The following is a 15,526-nucleotide window of genomic DNA, read 5'->3' on the forward strand; positions in this document are numbered from 1 at the left end:
ATATATAGTGCCAAGGACATATCTAGAAACATGATTGAATTAATCAACTATAGTCTATTGTAGGAAAATTTAATCTCAATGTGCCTAGAAGATACATTGCGTGTTGTTAAAATATTGACAAAATTTTGGCAAGAATCATCAAAGAAGAAGGTTGAGCGAATAAAATCTCTATCAAAGATTGACTTACAATGCCATTGGAATTTCCTAGTCAAACCACATGAGAAATGGTTGACGCTAAGCTTTCTTCTAGATACAACCAAATAGGTGCTGCCAACACTCAGTGATGCGTTATTCACTATGTTAGCCTCCTATTGCAATAGGCTTCATATTTCATGATTGACAGTGGAAGTGCCAAAAATGTTCACCTTTTCCATACTGCAAAGGTTCCATTTTTGAAAGATTTCTCGATTAATGGGAGGCCAAATAGCTTAATGTTGGCTTCCTTATGTTTAAATTGCTTGTTTTAGAGATAGAGAATAAATGTCTGTCCAAACTGTTTAATCTTGGCAGATGAGTAGCTAGGTAGAGAAATGAAGGAGCCCAACTGCTTAACCTGGGTCCTTGGAAGAGATAAGGGTAGATTTAGTTAGGAGGACAGTCAAAAGAAAAGAAGATCATCAGGGTCTGCAAGTCTAAGTGCACCCATTCAAAGGAAGAAAAAATGTTAGGTGTATTAGGCTGGGTAGGTAGTCTGAAGTTGCAGAAAGCAGGGTTTTGATCACTTGATGTATTGTCAATTACAACTTGTCTCATCAATGAAAGAAATGCCAAGTTTGATGGTAGAATGATAGAAGCATGTCTAACTCCCTTTCACCCCCCCCTTCAAAATTTCTTACTAACACCCCAGAAGGACCTTGGGATTTTCCCAGCCAACCCTGTTATCACTTCTTTTTTTTTTTTTTTTTGTGAAATACTAATTCAAGCTTTGACTTTCTTCAATAAAAAGAAGCCACATTTCTTGTGTTAAAATCACTCTTTTACATTCCATTCACTTCCCATGACTGAGTTTCAGTACATAAACTTAGCCTCCCCCCTACTCCTTCACATCACAAACTCATATTAACTTCTAATCCTATTATATAGCTCCCTAACTAAATTTTCACATCCCTATTGTTACAAAAAACTATATAAAATCCCAAAAAATATTAAAATCCCACCCTATAGCATTATAGATATGTATATACAGTCTAGGGAAATAATAGTCCATCTGGGACTACTATTAACCCTTCCGCATTCTAACCCGGGTTGTTTTAACCTCTGGTGAAAATAATAACCATGGTCTTCCCCTTTTGTTTATAAACCTAACCCTTTTTCAGCGCTCACTATTAATGTTTAAGCATTTAAACATTTAATTTAACATTAAACACTGCCGGCGCACATAACCCACCAACCCGCGTTTCAAAGTTTATGACCCGCATGGCGCATTCTGTTTAAATAATACGGGTGGGTCCCGTGCCTAATCCCCGTCACCTTACCTGTGCCGCCAACCGTCAGATTGTGCGCTCCCCAAATCAATGGTCGGCGGTTATTCCTGCACCCCGATCCGCCGGAGGTTAACGTCCGGGGGATGGGCAGTTTCCCTGCCGTACCCCTGCCACGCGTCGGCCTCCCGGCGTGTTCGGAGGCCCCTTCCCCAATACCGCCTGTGCCGAAAGGTGGTGCGAGGAAAACCGGATACCACCTTCCGCCCTCCTACGTCAGCCCTGCGTCGCTTCTGACGTCATGTCTTCGTGTCCCCGCCGGTGCCCCGTGTCATTGCCACCTCACCTGCTCACGTCGTCACCCCGCCAGTGTCCTATGCCACGTCTTCATCTGAGTCAGCTGCCACATCACCTGTCCGTACCTAGGACCCGCCAATGACGTTAGGCTGATATCATCCCAAGAAAAGCACCAAAAACGCTAATATGCCAAATTTTTCATAAAAACATGCCTTTTCGACCATTTTGTTTCATTATGCATTGGTTGTGTGTGGGAGCTGTTTGTGCTGTTTTTTCGCCCGTTGGTGTCAAAATTCAAAATTCGACCAAATTGCGCTGTTGCTGCCTGCAAATACGCCACCATTGTTCACCATTGCACCAGCTCGACAACCCTCGGTGCCATTTTTACCAAGTATTTGCTAATTTCACCAGTTTCACCCTGTTCTTACCATTTTTCTCCATTTTTCATGCTAAAACCAGCAAATTGCTGAATTGAAATCACTCATACGCCTAAAAAACCTACCCAGATTCGCTCACTACCCCCCATTGTTAAACGAAAACCCTGCCAATCCCCGACAATTCGCAAAATCACCGCAGGAAGCTGTTTTAAAAGCTCGGGTTTCCATCAAAACTCTGCAATAAACTCAACATTATCTTTTCTGCCACATGCCGCTCATAAACCTCTGCAACTTCACTGTAATACTCCCCGTTCCCTTCCAAAAATTTTCCCTCATAGTCTTCTATCCAAGGAATTTGCCAAAGAAGCTAAAGCCTTATCCGAACTCTGCAAAGTTTTCGTTTTCATCATAATTACAAATATTGAAGGCCATTCCCTCACTTGAACTCATTTTGCAACTCCTTTGCAAATCCTCAGAGTCAGTTTTCAGCAATCTGTTACTTCTGTAAAACTTCATTCCAAATATAACACCAAAAAGTTTTATAATGGCCACTCCAACAGCTCTCAGTGTCATTCCTATGAATCCACCAAACAGAGAACTTGAAGCCATGCCTCTGGCTGATAAGGATGACCTCATTCAAGATCTAGTTTGGGACAGAAATCACTTGAATACCTTCTGCCAACTAAGAAACAGCTTTATAAACAACTGAGATATGTATGGCATATGGGAGTCCAATTTGCCTTATTATTTCCTTCCCTCTATTAATATTTTTCCTCAGGTCATCCATTTGTGTGCTGAGAACTATGAACCAAATCAGAGAGCTGTCAAGTCTCCATCTGGGAGCATACTTTTTTATATTACTCCTGACTCCATCAACCAGATGCTGAATTTCAAACAGACTCAGCTATTGATTCCTTTCTCCATGAACTATTTTCTGGATGAAGGTGCCAAGCTTTCTAGCTCTGAATTTGCAAGAATTACCAAGACATTCATGAGGACAGACTGCCAGCCTACAGGCCTGCCTCGTTTCTTATATGACAATTTCAATGAGGTGGGCAAGCTGCTTATAGATATGATTTCCTTTGTGCTGGGTTTTAAAACAAGTGAGCACATTGATGAAATAGTGCTGGTTCTGCTGTCGGCATACAGCCCAGGAAAACCCCCTGCTGTCAAGTATAATTATGCCAAGTTCATAGCCAAAAAAATACATGACCAACTAGTGAAGCTGGATAGGGAGGGAGTCTTTAAATATTCATCATATATCTATCATTTGTTCATGTACAACCAGTCCGAATGCTTCCAATGGCCCATTAAAAAGTTGGATTCCAGGGGGGAAAGAAGGTCTGTCATCTTTTGGTCATCAGTTTTCCATGAGGTTCAAAATTCTCCATTTTCCTACTGTGAGTTCATTGACCAATTTGTATACCCAGTCTCTTGTCTTCTAAAAAGGTCCCCTCCTTCTAGATTGTCATATGACATATAGAAGACCTTGCAGCTGTCTAAGAGTTACAAAATAGGTGATTGGTATCTCTACCAAAATCACACTGTCATTAGGATCTATGCCTGTGAGCTCTGTCCTTACAGGCTCCCAAGATATGTACCAATGAGACTGTTCGCATTGGAGTACTATAGGCAGCTCATCAATTCTGATCTTACTCATTTTCATAGTGCCAAGAAGAAATCTCATCTGAAATTCAAAGACCATCTAGGCCCCTTCATTATGAACAAGAAAGAAGGTTGGCAAGATGCCGATCAAATACTGAGGGACAAATACAAGTTAAAGAGGAGCTTCTGATGGGTCCCTTATGACCCGGAGGGTTTTATCAGTGCCAGAAGAGTTAAATACAGGCTGATGACCTATGACCATTGTAAATTCCCACAAATTGAACAATATGCCAACCAAGAAGAGTGGTTCCAAGACACATTAGTTGAGGAATTTACCCAAGAAGAGATTATGGAGAGAAATGTCAAAGATTTAGAAAAAACTCTTGACTTGGATTCTGCTGACTAGGTAACTTTCAAGCTGCCGGACCAAGTCGGAGAAGGCGCATCCACTGTTGCAGCTTCACAAGCTGCCCAAGGAGTATCTACATCAGCAACAGGTACAGCTAAAGGAAAGAGCCAATGGATACAGAACAAGGAATGGTCACAGAACAGCCTGCCACTTCAATGGAACAATCTCAAGGACAGGCTCGTCCACAACAAACAGAGGCACCACAAGTGCCCGTTTTACAGACTCCTTCCCATGAGGAAAGAGGCAGAAAACGAGACCGAGAAGACTCCACACCTGCTAGTGGGTCTACACAACAGCCTGAAGCCAAGAGGCAAAAGGTTGACTCTCCAATTGAGGAGGAAGTCCATGAGGAAATCCTTGGAAGTCCAAGGAGAGACAGAGAAGGAAGTCAACAAACAGCTACAAGCTCTTTCCAACAAGAGCAAGACAGACAGCATGGCATGGAGGTATCTTCTTCTACACAACAAAGTAAGAAGCCACCTTGCATCAAAGCCACCTTTAAAGAAATTAAGGCTCAAAATGGGCTATTAAGATTACAATTGTATGACCAATTTCTTAAGGCAACACCTGCCAAGCAGGAAAGATTGATGGCAACATATGACATTAAAGAAGAAAGGATGATTCTCGCCCACTTCAAGCCCAAGGTTCAGCAGCCACAGTCAGCTGCAGACTATGTCAAGACAAGATTAGAGGTCCTGGCCAAGGACATTCACCCCATGGATCAAGTAGAGTTACATAAGCAAACAGGGCAAATGGTCTATGCTACCCTGGCAGATAATGCCACACTAGCTCATGAGTTGAAAGAATCTTTAAAGAATACAAATACTCAGCTTGATTTGGAAAGAATGTCCTCCACAGCCAAAGACAACAGAATTAAAACATTGGAGGACATTATTGTGGACCTAGGGCATGATCCTAACAACCCCAAAGCCATCAAGGCCCTAATGAAGAAAAAGGAGGACGATATTGTGGCTCTGAAAAAGAAAATGAGGCTCGCCTCGACTATGCACCCACAAACAGGAGAACTGGTTCGAGAGAAGAAGCTGAAGATACAATGGACTTGCTGATGCAAATGAACCAAAGAATAATTGAGATGGAGGGAGAGTTGGAGAAAGCACTACAAGGAAAGCAGGGAGAGTTGACCTCCCAGCCACCTCAAACAATTCCAACTGTGGTTACTGTTCCTCCTACACAAGCAGCAGTGACCCCTCCTATTATTCTAGCAACTACAACAGCCACAGATGCCACGACAGCAACAACAATAGCGCCTGAGTCTAGCATGAGCATGGATGAATTGACAAAAGCTGTCAAGGAGCTAGAGCTTCAAGCAACAGAGATAAAAGAGGCCAAAGAAAAGTTGGCCAATCTAGAAGGAAAATATGATAAGTCCAAAATGACAGTGGCTGAGCAGACAAGGGAAATTAAGGCCCTGAGGGGCAAAATAAAGGCCTTAGAGGAGGAGCTAACTTTGGACAAGACACTAGCTGAAATAAAGAGGATTCTGTGGGCCAAGATTAATCAATCAATCACTGAACAGTGGCGGTCAATTCAGGCCATACATGAACAAATAGATCTAATTGGCCTAGCTCAGTTTGAAGTTTGTATGTGATATTCTTCCTCCGATATCCATATCCTGTTGATATTCTTTAATATTCAACCTCTCATTTGCTCCAATGTCCGATATACGAACCCGATATGGTGTATCGATGTTGATTAATAAGAATTTTGCGTCCCCTTGATATTGGAACTTTTGAATGAATCATCCAATATCAAATCGTCAATCGTTGATTCAGTTGAGGACCTAGTATAACTATAATATTGGATTTAATCTAAGATTGCATCAATTTATTGGAACTTTCCTGATGTGCCATCATCTAAAATGACCAACAATATGGATGTGATATTGATATTAAAATGAGTTTAATTGTAATTTTACATCCACCATATCAGAGATTTATTATAGCGCAAGTTTGCAAACTATGGCATGTTGTGATTATCTCCAATATCTAAACCTCTGATATTATGGACCCATGATCCTAATGGAAATCTGCCCATGGTATTTACCCATGGTAATGAACCAAATGGAATTATGCCCATGGTATTTACCCATGGTAATGTAACTCAAAAATGTTATAAATAATGAGCATATTTTTATAAGAGGACAGATGGTTTAGCACAATGTAGTTGGAACTATCATTTTCTATGTAATAAAAGTTGGTTCATGATTTACTTTTGTGGTTTGGTTTGTTCTTTTTATTTTCTTGGTGTGACAATTACTCAGATCTTGGGGGTCTCCCCCAGGATCCATTTCAATATGTTAGATTTCGTGGGCCTACCCAAGATTCAGATCAATGGTATCAAAGGGGGTTATGAATCCATGGAAATTATGGTTTGAAGGGTCTCTCATGGAAATTGTAAAATTTTCTCATAATCCTTCTTTCATTTATCAGAGAAACTTATTGGTTTTTTGGTTGTCTTGTTGTCTCCAAGAATCTTATTGTTGTGTTAATTGTCCAATTATTTCCCCACTACTTATGGTAGTTCACTTGGGAAATCATGAAACAACACTCACAAGTGCATGCCCTTGATGCTTCTGATTGTATTTTGGTGCGCTACATTGCTTGAAGTTACATCACTGAAGCGACATTTTATTTCTTTTATCTTTGAACAAATATTTGTAGGGTTTAGCCTTTTTATCTTTTCTTACAACAGCTTCTCATCGATGGTCTTCAAAAGTGCATTATTTTCACAAATCATGTCTAACAATGGTTGCCAGAACATTGCACACCTTAGGCTTTTGTTATCATAATTTTTCTTATGATGCCATTCTTGCACTAATATTCTTGATGAGTTTCTCGAGATTGATTCTGCTGGAGTCTCTTTCAATTTTTGTGATTCCAAATCATGATCCAATGACATCAACCTTGATTTTAAGAATGTAGAGAATCGACAACCCGATTGTTGAAGCGAGCAACAATAAAATTATAGCCATCGTCGAAATCATTGTTAGCATTAGGGTTTAGCATTGTATCCCATCACAGTAAGGTCAAATGAAATTCATCGCCAACCCCTTCCTTCTCTAACATACGTGGTCGTAATCACAATTTTGATGTTAAATCAGTTCGAGTAAAAGTTTAGTGCAAAAAGAAGTTGAAGAAAAAGAAGAAAGCTTGGTCAGTTATAGTTTCTTTGCTCATAATGAGCCTCCAAACGCGCTCTGTGATAATCATAATTATGGCGGCTTTGGATATCATTGGCTTTGCTAGGGCTGGCACTAGGGGTATCAACTATGGTTGCAAAGCAAACAATATTCCCCTCAATTCCAAGGTAATGCAGCTGATTAGCAGCCAAGGCATCAACAAGTTGAAATTCTATGACGCAGACCCAACAGATCTCCAAAGATTTAGTGGTATCGACAATAAAATCATCATTGTCCTTCCCAAGGAGAAACTCTCCAACGTTTCTCATTGTCTTTCGTGAGCCTACACCTAAGTCTAGCAGAATATGGTCACCTACGTTCTCAGCACCTTGATCACCACCATAACTATCATCAATGAAACCTTTGCTAATTATAATGACCTCAACTCCTACCTTGTCCTTGCCATGATGAATATTCACAGGGTTGTTGTCAAATACAACCTCAATGGAATTATGAAGGTGTCAAGCCTGATTTTCACTAGTGTGCTACATAACTCTTGCCTGCCATTAAGTAATGTTTTCAAGAGCAACCTTGTGGAGACCATGATAAATCCAACATTCGACTTTTTGAGCCAAACAGGGTCCTATCTCATGGTGAATGTCTACCCTTTCTTTGCCTACGAGGGCAATGCCAATGATATTTCTCTGGACTATGTACCATTTCACCCAAGTGCCAGTGTCCGGGACAGCAACACCGGGCTCCTGTACACTAATATATTTGATGCATAGCTGGATGCAGTGTTCTCTGCAATGTAGGCCCTTGGAAATAAGAACCTCGACATTGTCGTGTCTAAGATGGGGTGGCCATCTAGGTGTGATGAGGGTGAAATTGGTGCTAAACTTGAAAACACTATGAACTACCATGGAAACCTCGTCAAGCATGTCCTTTCCAACTCTTGAATTCCGCTCAAGCCCAAGTACTCTCTAGACACCTTAATTTTTTATCTATTTAATGAAAACCAGAAACTTGTTCCGACATCGAAGTGCAAGTATAACTTATTCTACTATATTTCTATTACACACTACAACAATGGTAAGACAACTATATACTATGGCAGAAGATCTATTGAACTACCAAATGTTTTCAAAATGGGAATAACAAATGTGAAATTTGAGTACTTGGAGGAAGTATTTACATCATCTTAGTGGATGTTGAGAATTTACAAATATAAGCCACCAAATATCTACGAGATAGATCGACAAGTGATCTCAAGGTTCATTATAGGGTATCTCTATCCTCGAACTCTTGTTCATTATGGTTATGGGTCAACTACACAAAACCCTTTTCCAAAAAAGTCCATTTTCTCAGCCACACACTATCCACCTCACAGTTGGCCCACCAACATTACAGGTTATCTATGTCCTTAGCTCTTCGTTCATCATGGTCATAGCTGACCCACCACGATTACAAGGTATCTCTATTCTCAACTCTTCATTCACCAGGGTTATGGGTTAGCCATGAAAAACCCTTGCCAGTGAAATCCATTTGCTTGGCTGCACACTGTCAATATAACAGTTGGATCACAAGCATTGCAAGGTATATCTATTCTTAGATCTTCATGTATCATGGTTATGGGTCATCCACAAGCCCTCGGTTATGGTTCAACCATGCAAAACCCTTGTCCTCGACAACATTTGGTCATCCGCAACTCATCTTCGACAAAATCTTCTCCATAGGGAACTTCATGCAATGGGGACCATTGCTTCCTAAGGAGGGAGGAATGATCTAAATGGAAATATCCCCATGGTATTTACCCATGGTAATGAACTGAATGGAAACCCTCCCATGGTAATGTAACTCAAAAATGTTATAAATAGTGAGCCTCTTTTTGTAAGAGGATATATGGTTAAGCACAATGTAGTTGGTGTTGAAAAATGGCAACAAGAAATGCTAAAAATAGAAGTGCTAAAATAGAACTGTTAAAAATAGCAGTTTGGGTACCGGTGCTGGATTGGGCAACAGGGAAAGAAAAATGGAAGTGCTAAAAATAGCATTCTATTTTTAGCCGTTTAGGATGGATTCCCATTTTAGTCAGTCCCTGGACTAAAAATAGGAAGTAAAATTCGAATTTGATCTTAGCAGCTGTTTGAAAATAAATAAATTAATTTTCCATGAGTTAATTAGTTGTGAAAAATAAAACATGAAGTCTATGTGAGGACATGCAACATTTTCTCTATTAATTGAGGAATTTATCCATCAGTTAAAGAGATAAGGATGAGTTCTAATTTGAGTTGTAATTAGTTGGCTCAATTAACAGAGTCAAGTCCAGTTAGATTGATTTAAACAATTTGTTTAAATTAATGTGAGTTCAGTTAGTTAGTGCATGCTTTCATATAACTGTTGCACTTTAGATAATTGAAGATTATCTCATGAATAACTCATGCATGTTAGTTCAGACATAGACCCAGTTGAGATCAGAGAAGGGACAGTGTACTATCACTTGGATGAATATTATTCCTATAAAGGAAGCTCATCCATGATGAGGATTTATCTCCTTCAGGACTACGTAGTTGGATCAGAGGTTAGTGAGTGTGTGGAGAGGCCAATTCACACACGTGGCTGCAATGGACCCCAATCAAAATTGCGCAAAGAAATAGCAGGCTTGGAGGGCAGAACAGAGGTTAGATAGAGGCCTTTGACTATCTATAAGCAACAAAGGTATTGCAGAGAGAGCAGGATAGCTTTTAAGCTGATTCTTTTTGTAATACTGGTTATATTTCCACTTGTATGATAATACAAAGATGGGGTTCTAGGCTGGTGCTTTCTCCTATTTGTATCTTCTGTGTTATGTGTGATTGATTCCTTCTGATTAGTTATAAGTCTTCTTATTGATGTTACTCAAATTGATTAAGCTTCCGCTGAATTCATTGTAGAAGTAGATCAAGTATTTTGCTTTAGTATATTGCATTATCAGGTGATCTACAGTGGGAATTTCTACATGGTATCGGAGCATAGGTGATCAAGGAAGAACAATATACAAGAAGGGAGAAGTTGAAGTTTGTGATTCTTGAATATATAAATCGAGTTGTTATCACATCTCTATTTCACCTATGGTGTTCAATGGTTTGAGACTCGAATACGCCCTTGATGGCAGTTTGAATTATATAGCCTGGAAGGATCACATGGAAGCATTACTAGAGGATAATGGTCTAAAAGACTTCATTGATCAAGAATTCCCCAAGCCGACTGGTGCTACTGAACTGAATGGAAGAAATGTTTGGCTAGAGCAAGGAGAATCCTTCTAGAGGGAGTTCGATATCACATAGTCTCAAGTCTCCATGGGAAGGAGACACAGTTTTCAATGTGGAAAACATTGAAAGATCTATATCAGAATAGTAGTGATCAGAGGAAGCTGGCACTAAAGGACAAGCTTCAGAAGATCAAGTGTGAAAAGGGTGACATGATCTCTACGTATCTGAACAAGCTCACCACATGTAGGGATGAGCTTGGAGGTTTAGGGATCATGACAGCTGATGATGACATGGTGAGTGTTTCACTCCTCGGTCTTCCTAAGAGTTGGCATAGATACCAGGACTTGGCTAATGGAAGAAAGAAACTGCCAGATTGGGAACAACTTTGGTTAGATCTGATGTGGGAAGATATAAGAAGAAGCACCAGAGATAGTTCTTCATCCATGGAGGATGAAGAAAATTGTGCCTTAGCAAGTAAGGCGAAGAAGGGGAAGGAGAAGGATTCTCTTTCCAATTCGAGTTCTTCCATGGTGGGAAGAAGTTTGAAAAATCGAAAGTGAAATGCTTTCGTTGTCATGAGGTGGGCCATTTTGTTACAAATTTTCCATAGAGGAAATCCAAGAAGGGATTTGTGGAAGGATAAGAAGGTGAGGCACTTGCCTCACAGTTAGAGTTGGATTTCACACTCTTCACATGCATGGTTTCATCCATGGTGGGAAGTGGTTGGTTTCTTGATAATGGAGCTTCTTTCCACATGACCGACGATAAGATTTTGTTCAGTACTTTCGAGGAGAAAGATCTCTAGATACTCATGGTGATGGGTAATGATGAAAAGGATAGTTTCTCAAGTGTAGGCATGATTATTTTTCAAAGGGAGCATGGAGCTCACCTTACCTTGACCGATGTCAAGTATGTACCAGGAATGAAGAGAAACTTGTTGATCACGATGCTAGAAGATAGAGGCTATGATGTAGTCTTCAGTAAGGGAAAGGTTTTCCTTAGACACATCATCACTAGACAGGTGAAGCAGATTGGTTCACAGGTTAAGAACCTATATGCCCTTGAGGTTCAAGATGCATGGAAAGCCTTGAGGAGCAAGGAAACTGATGGAGACTTGGTGGTTGAGTGGGAGAGTATATTACCTATCAACATGCAACGCGAGATGAAGTCTCAAACAATTGTGGAGGAGCCACGATTGGTGCAACAACCACAATAGTGGAAGCTTGGAGGAGATCGAGTAAAGACATCTACTCATGAAGAGACCTCCAGTAGGGGGAAAATTCGAGCCAGGTGGGCAGAGGGATCACATGCAGCCATACCTCTAGGTAGGAAGTGGGGCGATGTGGAGTGATCATCCCATGGAGGTTGATATGGGGGCAGGATCGTTGAGGTTCCCAACCTCTTTGATTTGAATTTGATGTAGGAGCCCCGGCAAGGAGTAGCAGGATTAACTGATTGGGTAGAGACAGATGCGAGTGGAGCGGCAGAGAGAGCTACAATGCAGGAGCCTGAGGATTGTGTAGAGATAGTAGACTACAATGATGCGAGAGGCACAGTAGTGTTGCACTAGTGCAGGATGGCATAGAGAGGTGTGCAATGGTGTGAGATGCATGGAGTGTTGCAGCAGCTCAAAGGTCATAGAGGGAGCACTTTTCAGCAGCAGGTAGAGCTTCAACATCAGAGTATGTTTCTAGCCCAACAGAGAGGTTAGTTGGGAGTTTTTTTTGTTTTGAGAGTTGCTAGAGCAACCACACTTGGTAGATGTGTTGCATGCAGAACATTCTAGAGGTACAACACTAGGTTTGAGTTGAAGCCTTTCTTGTTGAGACGGAGTGTTGAAAAATGGCAACAAGAAATGCTAAAAGTAGAAGTGCTAAAAATAGTAGTTTGGGTACTAGTAGTGGATTGGGCAACAGGGAAGGAAAAATGAGAGTGCTCAAAATAGCATTCTATTTTTAACAATTCAGGATGGATTCCTATTTTACTCAGTCCTTGGACTAAAAATAGGAAGTAAAATTTGAATTTGATCTTAGTAGTTGTTTGAAAATAAATTAATTAATTTTCCATGAGTTAATTAGTTGTGAAAAATCAAACATGAAGTCTATGTGAGGACATGCAATAGTTTCTCTATTAATTAAGGAATTTATCCACCAATTAAAGAGATAAGGATGACTTCTAATTTGAGTTGTAATTAGTTGGCTCAGTTAACAAAGTCAAGTCCAGTTATATTGATTTAAACAATTTGTTTAAATTAATGTGAGTTCAGTTAGTTAATGCATGCTTGCATATAACTGTTGCACTTTAGATAACTGAAGATTCTCTCATGAATAACTCATGCATGTCAGTTCAGACAGAGACCCAATTGAGATCAGAGAAGGGACATTGTACTATCGGTTGGATGAATATTTTTCCTATAAAGGGAGCTCATCCATAATGCCTATTTATCTCCTTCAAGACTACATATTTGTATCAGAGGCTAGTGAGTGTGTGAAGAGGCCAATTCACACATGTGGCTGCACTGGACCCCAATCAGAATTGCGCAAATAAATAGGAGGCTTGGAGGGTAGACCAGAGGCTATTTAGATGTCTTTGACTATCCATGAGTAGGAGAGGTATTGCAGAGAGAGCAGGATAGCTTTTGAGCTGATTCTTTTTGTAATACTAGTTATATTTCCACTTGTATGATAATACAAAGATGGGGTTTTAGGCTGGTGCTTTCCCCTGGTTATATCTTCTGTGTTATGTGTGATTGATTCCTTCTTATTAGCTATATGTGTTCTTATTGATGTTGCTCAAATTGATTAAGCTTCACTGAATTGATTGTAGAAGTAGATCAAGTATTTTGCTTTAGTATATTGCATTATCGGGTGATCTACAGTGGGAATTTCTATAGTTGGAGCTGTCATTTTTTATCTAATAAAGTTTGGTTAATGATTATATATATATATATATATATATATATATATATATATATATATATATATATATATATATATATATATATATATATATATATATATATATATATATATAAATATATATAAGATATATATATGATGCATGTGTGTAAAAGCTGAAGGCGAAGATGTGTGTAATGACTGCTAACGGTAAACATAGAATCTTTAATGCTTAAGAGGCATAAAAAATAGCATGATATAACAAACTAAATGATAACAAAGATTAATAACTTATTAAGGAACAAACAAAACTCATTACATGTCATGGTCGACCCATGAGAGGTTCGATCAAACTTGAAACATAGTGGGTTCTGAGACCCTTTTATTAATATGAAGATTACATGGAAGACTCATTGGATAGTAGGGTCTTTATCCTCTTGCATGCCTTTTGTTTTCCAAGTTACAAATTGTTGTGTTGCATGGAAAGCATTGGATTAATGTCAAGGGGAGTTTTCCCTTGGGATCATACGAGCCGCTAGATTTGCCTAAATGACCTACAACTTGGCCTTCTTAGCATGTTGGATACCTATTATTGGCATCTTAAGATGGTTGTTGAGGTAACCAAAGGTTTCGCCAAGTGCGATGGAGCTGCTTGTTGGCTCAGCATCGGGTCTAGCACCATCTGCATGTAGTGGGTGAAGTAGGAACCTCACAAAAGTCCACACCATACCCTTGATAGGTAAGTGGCATAGGAGTGTCTATGTCACCTTGGGTAGGATTCCCTCTTAGTGGGAAGGAAAGACTCATTGGCCAGGAATGAATTGGATAACATGTCTCCCAAGCTTAGGATGGATAACGTCATAGATCATCGTAAGTAACCAAAGGTATCATCATGAAATCGTGAAGGATGACTAGGAGTGTACGCGATTCTTGAGATAGAAACATAGTTGACAAGACTCGGTTGAAGAAGCCTTCGCAACAACAGAGCTTATAACCAGGGTGGTTCTAGAGCTCTTCATCTAAGACACTACTTGATGCAGAGTTGAGGTCCCTTGGCTGAGTCAGGACAAGAATTAGAGAGAAAGCCTTGTTGTAGTGCATAGGATTGAGGCTATGAACTTAAAGGAAATTTTGGGATATCCTTAACCTTTGGATAGTCAAAACCCTAGTCAAGGGAGGTCTCTAATTAGTGGAACCAATTTTCCCCTCACGTGATTGATTGGAATGACGTGGTAGAAAATCCATAGAGTGGTTGTCGTCTACTGGTGGGAGAAACCTTTTGATAATAGAATTATATTAGAGTTATGACATTGGAGGAATTATTTTAGAAATCTTCAATACTAAAACTCTAATACATATAACATTACTTGTTTATAATAATAAGCAAATATATAAACTCTGAAACACATAAGTGGTAGCGATTTTAAAAGTTTTCAACGTATTATAATAAGCACTATTGGAGGAGCTCACATGGCATATTATACTCCGCTTTAACAAATCAGAGATTCCCTATTGGCATTTTTGTTATGTGACACGATTTAAAATATTCACTCTTCGATATGCAATAAAGGGTTGCGCTTTGATATTTCGATATGCTAATCTCACAGGTTCTCTGACATTAGAGGTCGAAAGTAATCGCATATCCGAACATACACCTTTAAGGATGAAAAGAGATTTGCAAGTAAGTGAGAGTAGTCTTTTTTTTTCTATAAAGCATTTTGAAAGTATTTGATTGAAATTAGAGTTGTAAAACCATGCTCACATCAATCATCGAAATGAAAACTTGTAAAATTTGTGCAATTTTTTTTTCCTAAACACAACTGAACATTGTATTTTTTTTAGAAAGGGGAAACGCTTTGTAATTTTAACTGATTTTCGCAAGAACTATTTGTAAAAGAAAGTAACTATTTCAAAATTGAATCAAAAGTATGCTTATTGAAATGAAATCGCAAGGGGTTAGTTCAATATAAAAGGTTTAAAGTTGTACGAAAATACAAGTGTTGGACTTGGGGGCTATTTGTTTCATTTATTCTAATTAATGAATAATAAAAAAAATTAAAAATAAGATTAAGTCAAATTGAAAAATAAAATAGGATGACAAGATAAGAAAACGTGAAATAACAAATGGTC

General features: G+C 39.3%; 1 protein-coding gene across 1 annotated transcript; it reads left to right on the top strand.

Annotated features, from left to right (window-relative positions):
- The first annotated feature begins 7,613 nt into the window (after positions 1 to 7,613).
- Positions 7,614 to 8,036, top strand: LOC149143000 (glucan endo-1,3-beta-glucosidase GV-like). The gene has a single exon (XM_089451648.1). The coding sequence runs from the start codon at positions 7,614 to 7,616 to the stop codon at positions 8,034 to 8,036; it is 423 nt and encodes a 140-aa protein (XP_089307774.1).
- Positions 8,037 to 15,526: the final 7,490 nt, after the last annotated feature.

Source organism: Pinus tabuliformis, chromosome X, assembly GCF_031772625.1.
Source record: "Pinus tabuliformis cultivar Carrire ecotype Pingquan chromosome X, CPIR1, whole genome shotgun sequence".
Lineage (NCBI taxonomy): Eukaryota > Viridiplantae > Streptophyta > Pinopsida > Pinales > Pinaceae > Pinus > Pinus tabuliformis.